General features: G+C 37.6%; 1 protein-coding gene across 6 annotated transcripts in view; it reads left to right on the forward strand.

Moving 5' to 3' along the window:
• The window catches only part of TPD52 (tumor protein D52), a 141,043-nt gene extending 122,200 nt beyond the window's left edge, over nt 1-18,843 (forward strand). For 3 of the 6 annotated variants that reach the window (XM_017879830.1, XM_017879827.1, XM_017879832.1), the window contains exons 3-8: nt 2,099-2,247; nt 3,923-4,024; nt 5,090-5,116; nt 11,269-11,310; nt 12,824-12,872; nt 17,212-18,843. In XM_017879830.1, coding sequence (XP_017735319.1) covers nt 2,099-2,247; nt 3,923-4,024; nt 5,090-5,116; nt 11,269-11,310; nt 12,824-12,872; nt 17,212-17,331 — 489 coding nt within the window. In that variant the 3' untranslated portion in view covers nt 17,332-18,843. The remainder of the gene's footprint in view (nt 1-2,098; nt 2,248-3,922; nt 4,025-5,089; nt 5,117-11,268; nt 11,311-12,823; nt 12,873-17,211) is intronic. The other 3 variants (XM_017879833.1, XM_017879829.1, XM_017879828.1) reach the window with 2 other exon arrangements.
• The last annotated feature ends 96 nt before the right edge of the window (nt 18,844-18,939 follow it).

The following is an 18,939-nucleotide window of genomic DNA, read 5'->3' on the forward strand; positions in this document are numbered from 1 at the left end:
CCCTGCTTCAGCTCTCGCTGGTCAGGCTGCAGCAGCTGACCAGCATCGATTGTCCGGCACTCCCTAGTGAGATGACCCCAGTACCTCAGTTGAAAATGCAGAAATCACCGGTCTTCTGTGTCGCTCGCGCTGGGAGTTGGAGACTGGAGCTGTTCCTATTCGGCCATCTTGCTCCGCCCCAGGTCACTCTATTTTACATGTGTATGTTGAATTAAGAAATCGCAGCCATGATGTGCTGGGCTAGGTGTGTTAGCAGCACAAGCTACCCAACAAAGGTGGGGAATATACTGTGTTGTGCATTGTTCAGAAAGATTTACAGTGGTTTGTCTTTGCAGCTTTCATTAGAGGAAGTGAGTACCTCAGAGAAGGCTAAGGGGTGGGAAACTTACCATTTAAGTCTATTCTTAGAAGTGTCTGAAGATTTGGAGTTTGAAGTAGAAACAGAGGAATTGGGAAGCTTAAGAGAGTGTACATGAGAATTCAGCCAGTAAACTGAGACGTGCATTCAGAAAACCTAGATAGAAATTCTGGTTCCTACATTATTTGTTTGATGACTTTGGGCAAATCATTTAATTTACTTAATTTTGAACCTTATTTTTTCCTCTTTTTTTGTCCTTTTCTTCTCATATTCCACTTTGTCAGTGTATATCTTAAAATGTGACTTACAAAACTGGGTCCAGTACTTGTGACTCTGACAAGCACAGGGGATTATTTATTTGTTCTGAGGGACCTCTGTTCCAGTTAATCTTGTCTGAGTGATGATGTAGGTTCTTCTTCTTCTTCTTTTTTTTTTTTCTTTCTTGGCATCTGCATCACATTTGATTTATCCTGTTCTCCGTTGCACTGATTTTCTTTGTTTCGTGTTCTCTAAAGATTTAATCGTCTGTGAATACATTTGACTGACTCTATGCTATTTTTAAAGGGGCATGTTGTCTTTGAAATCACAGAAATACCATGCAGGTCAGGGCTGAGAGTATGGCTTTGCAACAAGCCAGGAGACGCATTTCTCTGAGGGTCTTGAATGTTAATGGATATACTTTAGGGGCTAGTTTTTCAATTTCCTGGGACCTAAAGTCTCTTCCACATGGTGTCTCTTTTTCTCTGAAATAGACTGTCTGCTCTCTTCCCTGTTTCTGAAACAGAGTCCACCCTTTTCTCTTTTTTCCTGGATTAGCCTTTTGTTCTATTCTGTCCGTTTTTTCCTTTTCTTCATAGCTCCTGCTTACAGTTTTAGCTTCCTCAGTCATATTTAAGCTTTCCATACCTTTCATAATCTCACTGTGGCCTACCTATTACCTCAAGGCTTCTTCAAGTCATTTCAGCTTCTACTCATAATGTCATCTTACTTCTCAAACTAGATTCCTGAGTGAGAGCGATTGAATAGTTGAGCACCTCTTTTCACACCGGGCTCATCCACTGGCTCTTGATGGGTGGCTCTCAGTGGGTCAGGGCCCACCTCTAACCACCTAGCCAAGTCTGGGCAGTCAGCATCAAGGGGTTCACACGAAACTACCACAGGGCTCTCAAGAGGAGGCAGTTTGGTTTATTATGGCCATGACTTTGCCAGACACAGGGACTGAGTATATGTATCCAGTATATATACTCATCAAATATGCAAGGAGGTTGGATTTGGGTTTGGCTTGGTTATATGTGTTTTGGTAGGGGATGGAGATTATTTTGATTTAGTATACAAATACAAGTTTTGTAGGCATTCAAATAGAAATGTCTAGGCTGGAAAGGCAGACCCACAGGTTGGGAGAGTGGATGTTAGAGTACTTTATCAAGTATTATGTGTGTAGAACTTTGAGTCCTAAACTTACATGAGATAGCTGAGTAAGGAAGTATAGGGAGAGAGAAGGCCCAAAACAACTTAAGATGGGATTATAAAGAGCTCCCATGGAGGAGGAGAGAGAAGCTCTACAGGAGAGATCAGCAAATAACCAGTTTACTCAATAACATTATACATTGTTTTTAGAGAGAAAGATAAATGATTCAAAAAAATGTTTAATGACTGGAATTTTCAATATAGTTCTGTGCTAATAATCTTAACTTACTGAACGACTTTTGCTACATTCCTACCCTAACCCCTTCCTCATAGGTAGAAGAAGAAATCCAGACTCTGTCTCAAGTGTTAGCAGCAAAAGAGAAGCATCTAGCAGAGATCAAGCGGAAACTTGGAATCAATTCTCTACAGGAACTAAAACAGAACATTGCCAAAGGGTGGCAAGACGTGACAGCAACATCTGCGTATGTTCCCTTGATCATACACTGCCCTTGGGAATGTAAAGGACACTGTCGTGCCTTTTGTCTGGGGAGGGGAAGAAAAAGAGGATGAGGATGCTTCAGCAGCTTTTCTTTGGACGACACGGCATACTTTTTTTTCTGACTTTCAAGTGTACCTGCCTTTTTCGTAACTTAGATTTTTCCAGACCATTTATTCTAAGGAACAGAAAGAAAGCTAGCCAGTTGGAGAAATAAAATTCAAGTCCCATAAGTGTTATGTATTGACTTGTCACAAATATGTACATTGTGTCCTTTAGTCCTCAGAATAACCCAGTAAGAATGGGTGGCAAGATAACCCTGGATAAGGAAACAGGCTCAGACAAATTAAGTTTTCAGGTCACAAACCTCTCAAAGTGTGGATGGGGATTCAAACTCAGGTCTGGAGCCAGTCTTTATTATTATTATTAATTTATTTTTTTAACCTTGCTCTGTATGTATCATAAGATTCTCAGGTCATAGTCTCAGATATATGCTCTTGGCAGAGGTCAATCCCTTAAGCTTTTTGTCTTTATGACCACATATACTATGATATAGCATTATCATAATGCAGTTTTGTTTCCCGGCACAAGGAGGAGCAAGCTTCTAGCAGCAGAATCCGAACTGCTCTGTCTTCTGTATTGAGAACCATCGGCAGAGCTGGTGAGCGTAGAAGTTGTTTTACAATTTAACTCTCAGAAGTGAGGCCAACTGTATTTAACATGACAGTACTTGAGTCCCCAATCTTTTGGTCCATTTTCTACCCATCTAAGTTGGCAGTGGGAAAACATACAGGAAACTTTTTTTCCGACAGTATTACCATAAACCATGTTTTTTTATTGGTATTTGATCTTGACAGGGTAAGTGAAAATGCCTGAGCATTCTTTCCCATAATGTGGGAATTGTTTTGGTAGGTACGATATTATTTTATTTGTTTTTTGTTGTTGTTGTCGTCGTTTTTTTGTTTTTGCTTTTCCCTTCTCTAATCTCCAGGTAGCTGGGAAGGAGGTGGCAAATCATACCTTTGCGTGATAGCAGATACCAAACTAGAATAATCTGAAGCATTGCATATTTTACATACTTTGTTGAAAGTCCATGAAGTCCTTATTTGGTAGCTCTAAAGACATGCAAAATTTTTTAAAAAGTATGCCCATAAAATGTATTTGGATAATAAAATACAAATGAGTCCTACTTATGCCAACAACTAATTGCTTCCGGCCCTTTTTTAGGAAATCAAGTTGACAAAGGCATCTGAGGAATTTGATTTCATTTTTGTTTTGTTTAGATTATGTGGAATAATTCAAAATTTGTTTAGATTTTGGAAAAGAACAAGAGGTGTGAGTTCTTTCAGGCCTTTGCTTATTTTCATCTTTGTTTTATGATTATTTTTAGCCCTTACCTTGACTTCTTTGGCCCTGACTTTATAGGCCTCTGTCTTTCTGGCTGGACTAGGGCACTGCAGAAGATTGTGCCTGAGCTTAGGGTTGAACATACGAAGATGCGGTGATGCTGCCCTGCTGGTTATGAAGGATTTTAGAAGTTCTGAAAATGTTTTCTCTTTTGAGAGTTCTCCAGCAGGTGGTGACCACTGCACTTGAAACAATTGATATTAGAAAAGATCAGCTGACCCTTCTTTGCTCTGTGTGTTTATAATTTAATATAGTTACAAGAAGACATCTGAAACTTTGTCCCAGGCTGGACAGAAGGCCTCAGCTGCTTTTTCATCTGTTGGCTCAGTCATCACCAAAAAACTGGAAGACGTAAAGTATGTCCTTGTTTTTCCTTGCTCATTAAGTAGCTGACGCAAATTAAAATGTTATTGTTGTTGCATCTGTTTCCTGACCTTGGCTGTAGTTGATGCTAGCTACTTCTGTTAGAGTGAGGGAGGGCACTCCTTCAAACTCGTACCTGGAAGACTCACCTAAGGTCTTCTAGGCCGAGCATTCTGACATCAAATGATCATCTGATGATCATTTAAGGTTGTTGAAAAGTTCTGGTTGTGAACTTCTGTGTGTCTTTTTAATTCTTCATGATCATGCAGGGTAAGTATGTCTTTGGTTGCAAATTTGTGATTGTGGGCAAAGCCTGGTGTGTTACTAGGGGTGACAACAGGAGCGTTGAAGTGCACGCTTCGATTCAAACTTGGCTTCATGTTCTGTATGTGACATTTTATACCATGGTGTGATTACAACATGCTCATTTGTGCACTGATTTATTCTAACCGGTAAGCTGTAACTGCGTTCATGCTTAGGCCAAAATCTTGATTTTGAGTTGTTGCCTTTTTTTTTTTTTTGCATTTGTACTTTAGATTAGTCTGCAGAGTTTTCCTTGCCATTTTGATAAAACCCTTCACAGTGCTTTTGTGTCCCCCCTTCACTCATGTGGATTAGGATAGTGATGAAAATGACAAATGTGGTTTAAGTCAGCTGTGCTTCTGTTGGCATGCAAGATTTGTGTTTTTTAAAAAATGCTCAGATTGCATGGCTTTGTGTTTTGCATTTGTGGGGAAAGTGTATCTTACAACCAGAATTTCTTGGTTGAATAGGTTTGGTCAATTTATGTGTTATACTTTATACAAAATAACTAAATTCCTCGCTCATTATATTTGGACTGTCATCGTCTAAGCATAATGTAATAAACATAGCTTTCTTGAATTCTCTTGACAATTATGTATATATCTATTAGGTGTTCATTTTCTCTATGCTGACTGAATTGTGTAGCAGTTTAGAGCCCAGGGAAAACATTATACGTTTTAAAACTTAGGTTATTTAATTGTTTTAGATTTATCAGAACTTCTTTCTTTTTTAATGCTTACTCTGGCTTCTTACAGATTGCAAGCCTTTTCACATTCCTTTAGGTAAGGAGAGTTTGAACCATCACTGCAGTCTAGCAGTTGTATAAGAAAAGTGTGCTGAGATTAGATTACTATGCTATGTTGGATGATCGTGTTTGTCCAGTACATAATTTTCTTGCATTTGGAGTATCTTTTTCTCTAGTGCATTCCTAATTTCAAGGGAGGGTTTCTTGTATACCATGGGTAATTGATAAATTAAAAGAAGTATTTGACACTGTGGTTCAACGGATATGGAAATGATTTTGACATTTCTTTTTTACTTTTTTCTTTGGTAAAAAGAAGCAGCTTTACCGTGGCATGCAAAATTCCTCCCTTTTAATGTCTGACTTTGTTTTTGATGCTTTTGTTTCTTTGGTACTTTTGTAAGGATGTTGGAATTCTTCACCTGGGTTTCATTATGCAATTGTAATAGACTGCATATGTACTGCCTCCTGATGTTAGTCTTCCATCTTCTATTGGTTACTCTACTTTTTTTTTTTTTTTTTTAAATTGTGGTAAAATATACATAAGGTAAAATCTACCATTACTCTGTACTTTTAATACTTGTTTTACTAGCTTATAGTTTTACGATTTTATTATTTCTTTATACTTGTTATATTCTCAATGTCCACAAGGCAACTTCATGGTTTGAAAAGGAAAAGTATATTAAGCTAAAAAAAGCACATTAAAAAGATGTTAGCTCAAACTATGCCTTATAGAAAGAGACTTTGTGATGCTGAGCAAACCTCTGTCTTTCCCAGGCAGACTCTATGATTATCTAATTAGTTGTTGGAGGCATCTAAGGTGGAGGAAAGTCTTTAGAATGTAAGCAGGAAGGATAATATAGTAGTCTTCATCTCTGTTCCTATTGATGAAGATTATTTTCTTAAGCAATCACTCATGGTAGTCTAGCTACTTGCCTTTTTAAGTAAGCAAACAGGTACTTATAGCTTCTGTCTCGGTGACACTTAGCCCTGGAAGTCAGAGTAAATTATAGGGATATATAAACTCTAAATGTTGAACTATTTAAAGCTAAAATTATGCTAAAAAAATCAAGTAACCAATGATAGGTGATTGTGCATCGTTGGCATTCAGTTAAAAAGTGCTCTAAGTAACTGAATACATCACCCATTCTGCTGACATTAGAGTGTCTACTGTGGACAGGTCCCATGGGCATAACCGTAAAGAAGACATGGCTTTTATTAGAATCAAGCTTAAAATCTTAGAGTGGAGTAGGGGAAAAGTGGGGACTTGGGATAAGTTAAGAATGGAAGACCCTCATCAGTACTGGTTATAAAATGTTAGATGTGATGCAAACATCAATATAAGATATAAAAGTAAGGGCTATTGAGGACGATGTTTCTTCAGTACACACCACTAGACTTTTCTATACCTTTAAAGAATACCTTTCTATACCTTAAAGCCATACCTAGATATGGCTCAGTGTGTGCTGTCTTATTAATTCATCAACAACAAATTACGTTTTGCAACCCTTTTCTAGCTCATTTTACAGTCACTTTGTCCATTTTATTTAAAAAATACTGAGATTATGCTGTACCATTTTCAGTCTTGTTTTTAATAAATATTAAGTTTTTATGAATATTTAATTGCCCATCAGTATGTGCAGGTTAAAGTAAGGCTTTTGATTAAAATTTGGAAATGAGAGAAATGAGATTATCTTTTGAAAGTTAAACTTTGTAATTCTTACAAATCAAAGGTTAGGTAAAAGCATTTTAAAAAATAATTCCAAGGCCAAGAAGTGATTGTGTTCTGATTTAATGTGTTCACATACATAAAAAAAACCCTACATCTTTTAGATTATGTGAGTCACAGAGGCAAATATTGGCCACATTCCCTCAAGAACTATCCAAGGAAAGAGAGCTTAGGCTGTAGATTTTGAGTGTTACAATCCCAGCAATAAGTCCTTTTCTCCCACGGAGATGGATGCAGTAGGCTCCTTTTGCTAAGTGCTATGACTAGTTGGTTAATCCTTAATCCCACTCACTGTTTGTTTTAGGTCCATTTTACCTGGCAAACTTATACCAGTGATTTTACTCCCTAATGTAATTATGGATATAGAAGGAGAAAATGCACCAGTTTTGCCAACCTGAATGTATTAGACTCAGCAACAGTTTTTATTTTACATAGTTGATAAATCAGCACTTGGGATTTAGATATTTGCCTTATGCCTTTTTTGTGGGGAGGGAGATGTATAAGGAAACAGAGCGAGCTGCTTTTGATATCCTGAGAATGAGGGGTGGTGGTGGTAGTGAGGCCAAGGAGGATGTGGTCCTGAAGCAGCCCGCTTTTCCCTCAGGTGGTATGATTATATTTCCCCTCCCATTTGCGTATTTTCTATGCCTATATGAAAGTATTGACTCATGCCATTAGCATTTTGAGGGAAACTTTAAAAGAACCTTCTCATTTCAGTCAGTGCCAGGGTTAAACATAAAATTTTGGTGTTATTAAAAGCATACTGTAATATTCAGTAGACACATTTGTCTAATATTTTTGGTATATTTAAGAGGAAGTGCTAATTAATTTTGCCTTTATTTCCAAAGAAAATTTCTCCTTTTTAAATGTGTGTTTCTTCGTGTACCCCTGTAGATATTTATTTGTTTTGGGCTCATTAAAGTCTTGCTAGACAATTCCGTTTTGCTGAAAATTTCCACCACTTAATGGGAAGAGAAATGATCTCTTTCCTCGTGTCAGAAAAAGAATGTCTTTTGATTAGAATTTGAAACACTTTAATGAACTTTTCTGTGTTTCATGCTCATATTCCCAATTTTAGTTATCAAAATTGTTTATTCATTTATTCATTCATTCTTTCACTCAGAAGTATTTATTGAGTGCTAACTATGTGCCAGGCATTGCTGTAGACTATAGGGGTGGAGCTGAAAACCAAAATAATGCTGAAATTTGAAAGCTTCAAGGTGATGTGCTTATATTTCCCCTCCTGTTTGCATATTTTCTATGCATATGTGAAAGTATAATATACAGTAGATGTTAATTCGTGTTTCAATTAAAGTCACGTGTTATAATAACAATTAACATTTATAAGCCCAGTGAGACAATAGTACCTCAGAAGTAGGTACTATTATTGTTTTGATATTTTAGATGAGGAAACTGAGCCATAGAGAGATTAAGTGACTTCCCCAAGGTGGCCCAGCAGGTGTAAGTGGCTGATCACCAGGACTGGAACCAAGCACGCCTAGTCCCGGAGCCTGCACTGTCCTCCTGGGCCTTCCCAGAGTAAAGGTGGTTTAAGACAGTGCCCCTCTGGGCACTGTCCAGCACTTTGAACAATAGCCGCTGTGACCACAACATCAAGAGATTGTGTGAGGGCAAAGTGGAATAATATTACATCGATAGCTGTGAAAAGCATACGTGGTACATAGTAAGCATTCCAACATGTTAGCCATTAACTGTTCTTCTCCTCCTTCCTGTGCTGTGACTTCCTTCCTTCTCCTCCCTCTGCCCCCTCCCCTGTTATTATTATTAAGGATGAAAGGATCTGATAACTGTTAGAAACAAGGAATTCTTTTAAAAAAATCAGTTCAGCTGTTTTTTAAAAAAAGACTTTTCAAATAAAAGTAAATGCAGTATGAGATTGAAGAGTACTTACTGAGAATCAGATTATCCTGATTTTTTTTTCAGTGTTTTGAGGAGCCCGGGCTTGCATTCCTAGTTTGATTACAGATTAATGTATTTGAGGGTTACAAATAAGATACAACATTTTTAATAAAATGTGCCTTATAGATGGTAACTAATTCTTACAACCTATCTATTAGAGATGATTCTGGTCCTGTAACAACATGACATTTTGCTTTTGAAGGTTTCCATATTACATTTAAGCTTGAATGAAACTGAAAATGATGCTCATCAAGTTGAAGCTTTGTGTAACTTGCTATAGAGAAGCCAGAAATGAAAGAACAGCCACCCTATAGTTAGATTATGACTAGTTATTAACAAAATTGAATTTCATCTAACTATGGATTATGGGGAGGATCCAGCAACCAGATAGAATTGAAGCTAATGTGTGCTCCTTTTCTTCCTGCTAAAATAGCTACTGTAAAAGCAGAGAGACCTTGTCTTTGACTCTATTAACTGATTTTATTCTGTATATTTATCTTCAAGGTGATATAATCAGAAAAGTGCTCAATACCAAATTCACTTTAGTGATTTTTTCACAAAATAAACACTTAGTCTAACCACTTCCTTGCCTTTCCTTATATATTACCACTGAAACATATTTAGTAGGTATGTGCTGGGTAAAGTGGTATAGAGCCCGACCAATCCACTGCTGGAGGAAGTGATATTTTACATGGGTTCTTAGGGACAGTGACTAGAATTAGCTGTGAAATTTTGAAATGTGTACTTATCCACCTGTTTCCTCATTTTGTTGATACTATTAAATTCAATGTGTGGGTCCCCTGGACAAGGAATTTATCACGTATTTGGCCATTACTCACCTTCTTTTTCAGTGATTTCTGCCAGAATGAATGTCCTAATGAAGAGTTTTGATTATTAGGAACAGAAAGCTATGTAACTTTTAGCTTACCTAAAAAGAAGAATGTGTTGCACAAATACAAAGTTTTTTTGTAATTCAAGAAGAGAAAAGGAAGCAAGGCCAGGCTCCACCCAAACCAGCTCCATCAACTGGGAAATTGAAGTAGCTTCTATTATAGAAACCTATTCCTCTCCTGTCCTGCCGGATTCCCTGCATGATCACCTCTCCTGACCTCATTTGCTCTACCTCTCTCTGTGCTTGTATTCGATTCTTTCTTTGGGAACTGGTTTCCTCAGCGTTCTGTCAGCTTTCACCTGGTCCCGCCAGATCTTCTTCAACATCTAAGTGTCCAGAAGCTTAGTGTCCTAATTACAATATGCTAGGATAAGAGTCTTAATTGTCTTCACTCCTTCATTTTTCATACATTCCAAACAGTTTGTAGGCCACTGGGAGGTTAGCGGTGGTGGGTGGTGCTTCACTGATCCACTTACCATATCAGTTATGGTAGAAGGTAGTTTGTGGCAATGTGACTATTCCAGGCAGCTTCAGCAGAAGGGTCTGAGGAAGAACAGGTGGCACTTAGAGTTCTGGTGTTGTAAATTTAGAGACTGGGACCAACAGTCTTTGATAGATCCAGGTAGGAAATTTATCAAATTCCTCCCAGAATAGATTATTATAGTCTTATACCGTAGGTATTGACCACCATTGTAGGATAGAGAGAATGATGAGTTACATGTATCTTTTCCTGTTATGTAAGACATTGAGTACAGAGATGCTTAAATATTTCATTGATAATCTTGATTACACAGATTCCCAGCATATTTGACATATATCCATATATCACAATCATTCTCCATGTTATCAGATATTAATGCAAAGTTAGATTTGAGGAGCTACATTGAAGACATGTTACCATTTGTAACAAATGAGTCTTTAAGAAAAGGAAATCATAAGCACACAAAATATTTAAATATAACTGAGAATTAATACCTTGAACCTACACACTTTAACCAAAGGAAAGTTTATTTACCAAAGTCATGCCAGTGGTCAAACTATTATAAGCATAGTAACAATATTAGCAGAATACAGTCATTTTACGAGCCTAGGAATGAAGGCACTCTTATCTCGTGAGGTGGTCTCTATGGGAGATGGCTAAGAGTAGATAACCTTGAACCTGAGTGGTCAGTGAACTGCATTGTCGTTGAGTGGGCAGTTACCCCTTGACTTACTAGGGGTCCTTCCCTGTCCTTGCTTGTATGTGTATATGTGTGTATGTGTGTGTGTGTGCATGCTTCATTTTTGAGGGGAGGCGATAAACATTGAATTAGAAGACCCAAGTTCTATTCTTGATTCTGCTGTGACCTAGGGTAACTCATTTAACTCCTGTATGCCTTACAGCTCTAGGTGAAAGCACTTTAGTTTTCAAAGTGCTATAAAATGCAAGGTGGTATTGTTAGCTCTAGTAACTCCTGGGAATTAATTGGCTCCTGAATAAAAGTAAATTATGTTGGAATAACTTCGATCCCCTCCACCTCAAAAAGTAGGTAATTCTTCATGGCACCAAAAGAATAAAGCTCCTGGGAAGCTAAGTTTTGTCAGCTTTTAATAATGTTGAAGCACCACTATACTAACCTTATTTCTATCTCTTTTTAATGCTGCCTCTTAGTATACGTTCCATTCAGCATTCAATTAGCATGCCTGCTATGAGGTAAAGTATATTTTTATGAAATGTAGTTGGTCTTATGCTTTATTTTTCTTTAATTAGATGTTTAACTTGAACTGTTCTGAATTAGGGAACTAGAATTCCCCTTGAAACAAGCTGTGTGTTTAACCACTCTATCAGTTTTCAGCTACACGTCCTCTAATGTTGGGATGGGTGCAAGAGATCTGTTAAATGTTTTGATTTTGTTTTTTAAAAGTTATTTCTATTTTATTTTGTAAAACCTTTATTTCCTGTCTGAAATCTGTTTACTTCACAAAGTGAGCACTGCTTGTTAACAAACCTTCTCTTGTCCCACCACCTCCGTCTGCATTTGCTTTAGTTACACTCTCCTTTTCTACATCCTTCCCATTTTCACTTCCCTCGTCCCACTGTGACATTTGAAGCCAACTATGATTTAATTCTAGTATCTGCTTTCATTAGCACTTGCAAGTGATATTACCTCATCTAACCTCTCTAGAGAGGTAGAGGATTTTTAACAATCCGTGTTTGGCTTAAACTTCAGTGTCCATCAAAATCACTTGGAATGCTTGTGAAACCCCTGCTTGCTGGGCCCCACCTCTAGGGCCTCTGATCCTGTAGAGTTGGGGTGGGACCTGAAAATTGGCATTGTGCATGACTTCCCGATAGCTGCAGCAGCAGCTGGTCTGGGGCCCACACTTTGAGAGCTGTTGGCTTAACTGTCCTGCCATCACCACCGTGGGAAGGAAGAAATCCCTTTTCCCTTCTTTGCATTTTTCATCTTGGTAGTAGGAAGGATATTCAAGGTCAGTTGGATAGGATAACAGCATTGGAAACCCTCTGTCCAAAGCGCCTTTGTGAGAGACAAAGGCGCTGTGATCCTCCTTAATTAATATGGATAGATGTGAATGTAACATGGATGAATGAATGTCCTGTGGGCTCAGCGTGCTCTCCTCATCCTTTGGGTCAGCGTTGTGAAGTAGGCAAAGCCGTTTCTATGCTTCTCCCCCTTCTTTTTGGTTCCTGCTTTCCCTGTCTATTATGCTGCTCCCTGATATTGAATCTCATAAGCTTGTCCCACTTGGGTGATGTATGTTCATGTAGAAATTCTGCCAGGGAAGATGTGAATCAAAATGGGGATTTTAGAGCATAGTACCTTAACCAAAATTAAACTGATCTAATGGTGGCATATTCTTGTACCATGACAAGTTGGTTGGGGAAGTGACAGAATTGCTATTTTACCTGGCTTCGTTCCCTCTCCTCACACACGTACTTGACCATATCTATATTACTTATGTCTGAGACTGGCCCTATTCGTGGAATCAAATGCATACTCTTAAAAATATGAGATCAGAAATTGAGAATCTTACATTATAAATACTTGTATGTGTCTGCACATATATGATACAGATAATTATATCTGTTCTTTTGCCGATTGAGAATAATGTTGAAGAGGAATATAATCAATGATATTTTCAAACTAGTTGGATTTCTTTTTCAGTATTTGTATTTACTATTTGTTTTTCTTTTCTCTCCATAGAAACTCCCCAACTTTTAAATCATTTGAAGAAAAGGTCGAAAACTTAAAGGCAAGTAGAGAGATGAACAGGGTGTTTTTGATACATTGCCTGGTGTCTTAATTAACTTTGGTGTGGGAAAATCATTGACATTAATATTTCTTTCTAAAAATATCTAAAGAATGTAAAGAACTTTACTCCTTATGTTACTAGTGGACATTTAAGGTGTTATGTACTCAGTATCTTTTTAGTGTATGCTGTAGCATGGCAGCATGCCACTACTGAAAGGAAATGGACAATTTACAAAGCAATGGCACTTTAGAAATTTGTGCTGCTTTTTGCTTTATTCATTTCAAGTACCTTTGAGGGTGGACAAAATTTAATATAACTTTCTTGTCAACAATTAACAAGAATATAGGAAGCACAAGAAAGAAAACAAAAAATTGGTCCTACCACTCAGACAGTGATATATGTATGTACTGTTATGCTGTTATGCTTTAAAAAAAGAAGTAGCCATACATCATAATCATTTTCCTGTATCAGTTAGTATTCTCTTTCAATGTTATGTGCAATGGCTGCTTGTATATTACCTTTTTTTTTTTTTTTTTTTGAGAGGGAGTCTCGCTGTTACCCAGGCTGGAGTGCAGTGGTGTGATCTCGGCTCACTGCAACCTCCACCTCCTGGGTTCAAGCGATTTTCCTGCCTCAGCCTCCTGAGTAGCTGATACTACAGGCGTGTGCCACCACACCAGGCTAATTTTTTGTATTTTTAGTAGAGACGGGGTTTCACTGTGTAAGCCAGGATGGGCTCGATCTCCTGACATCGTGATCCACCCACCTCAGCCTCCCAAAGTGCTGGAATTACAGGCGTGAGCCACAGTGCCTGGCCTATATTACCTTATAATGGGTATTATTTGTTCAGTCCTCAGTTGTTGGACATTTTTATTATTATAATGATGCCATGATGATCATTTATGATTCAGTTTTTATTTTTTGATTTCTTTGATTTCAGTGGAGGTGAACATTTGCCCATAATAATGAGCTTTATTGATTTGTAAATTATATTATCTTTGAGATTATATTCAAAGCTATGAAATCATCAACTCTTAGGATCACAAGCAACCTCAAAAGTTGTCTAGTTCCTATCTACTCCTCGACCCTCTCTACAGAGTTTGTATAAAACCCATATTTTCATTACTTCCTAACTCTGATAATTATACGGTTATACGGGATGTATTTTAAGGAGTAAAACTAGTATCTTAAATGTTTTATATCAGTGAGTTTAAAACTAATATTCAGTTTAGTCTTTGAGAACTTTGAGTCACGAAATGCATCTTTAAAAGCAGGGTACATTTATTGAAATAAAACACTCTACAGTGATCTGGATCTTTTTTATTTAATTTTTTTTATTATACTTTAAGTTCTGAGATACATGTGCAGAACATGCAGGTTTGATACATAGGTATACACATGCCATGGTGGTTTGCTGCACCCATCAACCCATCATCTACCTTAGGTATTTCTCCTAATGCTATCACCCCCTACCACCCCACCCCCTCAGATCGTTTTTTTCTTGTACATACAAACATTAGTACACACCTTTTCTGTTTGTATGCAGACATATGAATGTTTTTTCAGAAGAGGAGTTACATTGTACACCCACAATCCTACAACTTATTCATTCAGCCCTCACTAGCAGGATGCTTTGTGAGCGATAAATGCAGGGACCTGTTCTTTTTGGTCACTGATACTTCTCAAAGGCTTAGAACAGTTCTTGGCATGTTGCTCAATATGCATCTGATGAGTAAAAATGTATGTAAGAGTCATTCTTCTATGTCATTTCAAGAGACCTGCTTTATTTTTCTTAGTGCCAAATCATATATCTGAAAGCAAACTGTAGTTGCAGGAAGTCAAGGATTACTAAAAATCAGTTCTCAATATTGTTAGGACTGTTATAGCCTCTCCTTGAAATCTGCCCCAAGTGTTAATTTTTGAAATGGCAAATTTGAAAACCAGGAATCTTATGTGTTTTTGACATTGGACATGAGGAGAAACTTCCAGGTCATTCACTATATACTCTCCTGAATATATTTAGATTCTATAAATTATAATGAAATCTGCTTTAAAATATGACTAGGCACCATTCAGATTAAAAAATGTAATTTAAAAACAATGTGTTGGCTGGACACAGTGGCTCACACCTGTAATTCCAGCACTTTGTGAGGCCAAGGCAGGCAGATCACTTGAGTCCAGGAATTTGAGACCAGCCCGGGAAACATGGCAAAACCCTGTCTCTGCCAAAAACGATAGAAAAATTAGCCAATGTGATGGCATACACCTGTAGTCCCACCTACTTGGGAGGCTGAGGTAGGAAGATCACTTGATCCCCGGGAGGCAGAGGTTGCAGTGAGCTGTCATTATGCCACTGCACTCCAGCCTGGGTGACAGAGCCAGACCCTGTCTCAAAAAAAAAAAAAAAAAGCATAGTGTATTAAACAGATATCCTAAGTATCCCAAGGAAGCTGTAAAATTATATGCTGGGGATATACTTTTGTTAAATTACATTTAATTTAATTAAACATGAGGTCCATTTAGATTTTGGGCTGATTCATTCATCTTTGATTACTGAGCATTTGCCATGTGCCAGGCAATGAGTATTAGGCACCAGAGTTACCACAGTGAGCAAGAGAGACATGGACTCCTTCTGCAAGATGTCTAGACAATTAAATGGCCAATGAAACTAAAGTGAGGTAAGGGTTCTGACATGAAAAGTTGAGGGTACGATGAGGACAAGTAGCAGAGGACAAGTAGCAGAAAGTTCACCTGGCTTGGTGGAAGGGAAGGTCAGAGAAGACCTCTTAGAGGGTTCAGTAATGTAAATAGAGGATTTTAGGTTGAAGGGAATGTTTGAAGTTTGGGGGTCCTTTTGAGGACCACCAAGAACTTCACTGTGCTGTAGGATATCGAGCAGGAGGTGAAGCTAGAGAGATGGATAGGCCACATTGCAGAGTTTGAACTTGGGGCAATGGGAAGCCATTGAAGGGTTTTAAACAACCCAAGTGGTGCATTCTTCTGTGAATGTTAGAAAGATCACTGGCTGCCCTGCACATCAAAGGGGAGAACAATTGGAGACAGGCAGATTAGTTGGAAGAATGGAGTTGTACTTCAAGCCAAAGATGAGGGAGCGTGGAGAGTGAACTAAGTTAGTGCAGTGGGACCAAGTCTAGAGCTATTTAGAAGTGAGAAATGACAGGAAAAAAAAAGATTGATTGGATGTAGACCAAGTTGGATAAGAATCAAGGACAACTCCAGGTGTCAGGCTGGGGCAGCTAGGTAGGTGCTACTGCCACATAAAGTCTTAAAAAAGAATAGAGAAGGGGCTAGTTGTGGGGGGAAGGAGTTCAGTTTTAGACATGTTAAACTGCAAGGAGATTTGATGAACACACATTATTCACATTTCCCAAACCATTTTGGATGGCAGACCAAAAAGTATGAGAGTGAAAATAAGGGGTCTCTGACCACTCAATTAAGATTGAGCTAAGAGCAAGGTCAAGTTCAAACCCACTATGAGCTTCTTGCATCTATGGTTACTGACTGTTGTCTTAATGTTAGGTGTCCTATTGGACAGTGAAACAGTGAGAGAGCATATACAGATTAGCATTGAAAAGGATGAAGTGACATGTTATGTTTAAGGGTTTTGAAAAAGTATTATACAAATGCAAGGCAGATATATTGAAATAAATGCTTATTGGCAAAATTTCAGGCCAGATAGATTGTAGTAGTGCTTCACAAACTATAATGTGCACATGAACGACTCAGGGATCTTGTTCAAGTGTTGATTTCAATTCTGTAGCTAGAGTTGGGTGGGGTAGAAAGGGTATCTGAGACCCTGCATTTCTAATAAGCTCCAAGGTAATGTTGACTCTGTGGTCCTTGAACCACACTTTAAGTAGTAAAGAGTTAGAAAGCTTATACTGTAACTGAGAAAAAGAAAATAAATATTTCTTTCCCATGTTGTATTCAATATTTCTTGACTGAGTGTAGCTAAGTGAGCAATTCGGTGCAATACAAAATGTTACGCAAGTGTAAAGACAGGTCACTAGGTACTTTAGAGTAGTAGGCCTTACAAAGTTCTCTAGACACACTTCCCTGTGAAGAACAAGGAGCAGGGGGAAAGAGGAGGGGTAGAGTTTACCAATCTGAATATTTCAGCAAGGGAGAATGCATGAGTTTTTACTATAAAACCACACTGAACATTACAACAATACTAAATTCCATACATATATAATAATCACTGAGCTATAAGGTTGCTGATGTATTTGTTCTTGAAAGTAAATTAGAGTTACTTTATGCAGAATCAGCTAGTTTTATGTTTCATAATGTCTTTCCCTTTTTTGAACTTTTTTTAAAGTCTAAAGTAGGGGGAACCAAGCCTGCTGGTGGTGATTTTGGAGAAGTCTTGAATTCGGCTGCAAATGCTAGTGCCACCACCACGGAGCCTCTTCCAGAACAGACACAGGAGAGCCTGTGAGATTCCTACCTTTGTTCTGCTACCCACTGCCAGATGCTGCAAGCGAGGTCCAAGCACATCTTGTCAACATGCATTGCCATGAATTTCTACCAGATGTGCTTTTATTTAGCTTTACATATTCCTTTGACCAAATAGTTTGTGGGTTAAACAAATGAAAGTATCTTCAACTCTATTCCTGGGAAACACCCTTTAGTGTACATTTATGTTCCTTTATTTAGGAAACACCGTTATAAAAACACCTATAGTACCTGGGGACATTCGCTAGAATGATCTAAGAAGCTACAGATTGTCATAGTTGTTTTCCTACTTTACAAAATTGCTCCAGATCTGGAATGCCAGTTTGACCTTTGTTTTCTATAATATTTCCTTTTTTCCCCCCTCTTTGAATCTCTGTATATTTGATTCTTAACTAAAATTGTTCTCTTAAATAATCTGAATCCTGGTAATTAAAAGTTTGGGTATATTTTCTTTACCTCCAAGGGAAGAACTACCAGCTACAAAAAATATTTTGGAATAAGCACTGTTTTGGTATAAGGTACATATTTTGGTTGAAGATACCAGACTGAAGTAAACAGCTGTGCATCCAATTTATTATAGTTTTGTAAGTAACAATATGTAATCAAACTTCTAGGTGACTTGAGTGGAACCTCCTACATCCTTATTTATCACCGTTTATGACAGTAAACATTTCAGTGTATTGTTTATTATACCACTTCTATCAACTTATTTTTCACCAGGTTAAAATTTTAATTTCTACAAAATAACATTCTGAATCAAGCATACTGTATGATCAGTAGGCTGAACTATGAACACTGTCAGCAATGTTCAGTTCAAAAGCCTGAAAGTTTAGATCTAGAAGCTTGTGAAAATGACAATATCAATCACATTAGGGGAACCATTGTTGTCTTCATTTAATCCATTTAGCACTATTTAAAACAAGCACACCAAGTTATATGACTAATATAACTAGAAAATTTTTTATACTGAGGGGTTGGTGATAACTCTTGAGGATGTAATGCATTAATAAAAATCAACTCATCATTTTCTACTTGTTTTCAATGTGTTGGAAATTGTAAAATGATACTGTAGAACCTGTCCCCTAATTTGAAAACTGTCAGGGCTGAGTGAACCAAAGTCTCTAGACATATTTGCATAAAGGCCAAGGTATTCTAGTAACTACTTACTCAACACTACCACCTTTTCCTTATACTGTATATGTTTATGGCCTACAATGTTGTATTTGTTATTTATTAAGTTGTGATTGTTTTATTGTTTATGCCAAATGTTAATTGCCAAGCTTGGAGTGATCTAAAGCATTTTTTAAAAGCATGGCTAGATTTACTTCAGTATAAATTATCTTACGAAAACCAAATTTTAAAAGCCACAAGTGTTGATTGTTATAAAATAACATGCTGCCATTCTTGATTGCTAGAGCTTTTGTTAGTACTTTGGATGCAATTAAAACTATGTGCTATCACATGTGAAAAGCTTAATAAATTCTGTCTATCAGTAGTATAGGTCTCAATATTTATTATGAGACCAGTGGTCTGGAAACAGCTTGTTGTATTACAGAATCAACTGGAGTCTATGCTAAAAAAAAAAAAAAAA

Source organism: Rhinopithecus bieti, unplaced genomic scaffold (genome assembly GCF_001698545.2).
Source record: "Rhinopithecus bieti isolate Rb0 unplaced genomic scaffold, ASM169854v2 scaffold_11803, whole genome shotgun sequence".
NCBI classification, from domain to species: domain Eukaryota; kingdom Metazoa; phylum Chordata; class Mammalia; order Primates; family Cercopithecidae; genus Rhinopithecus; species Rhinopithecus bieti.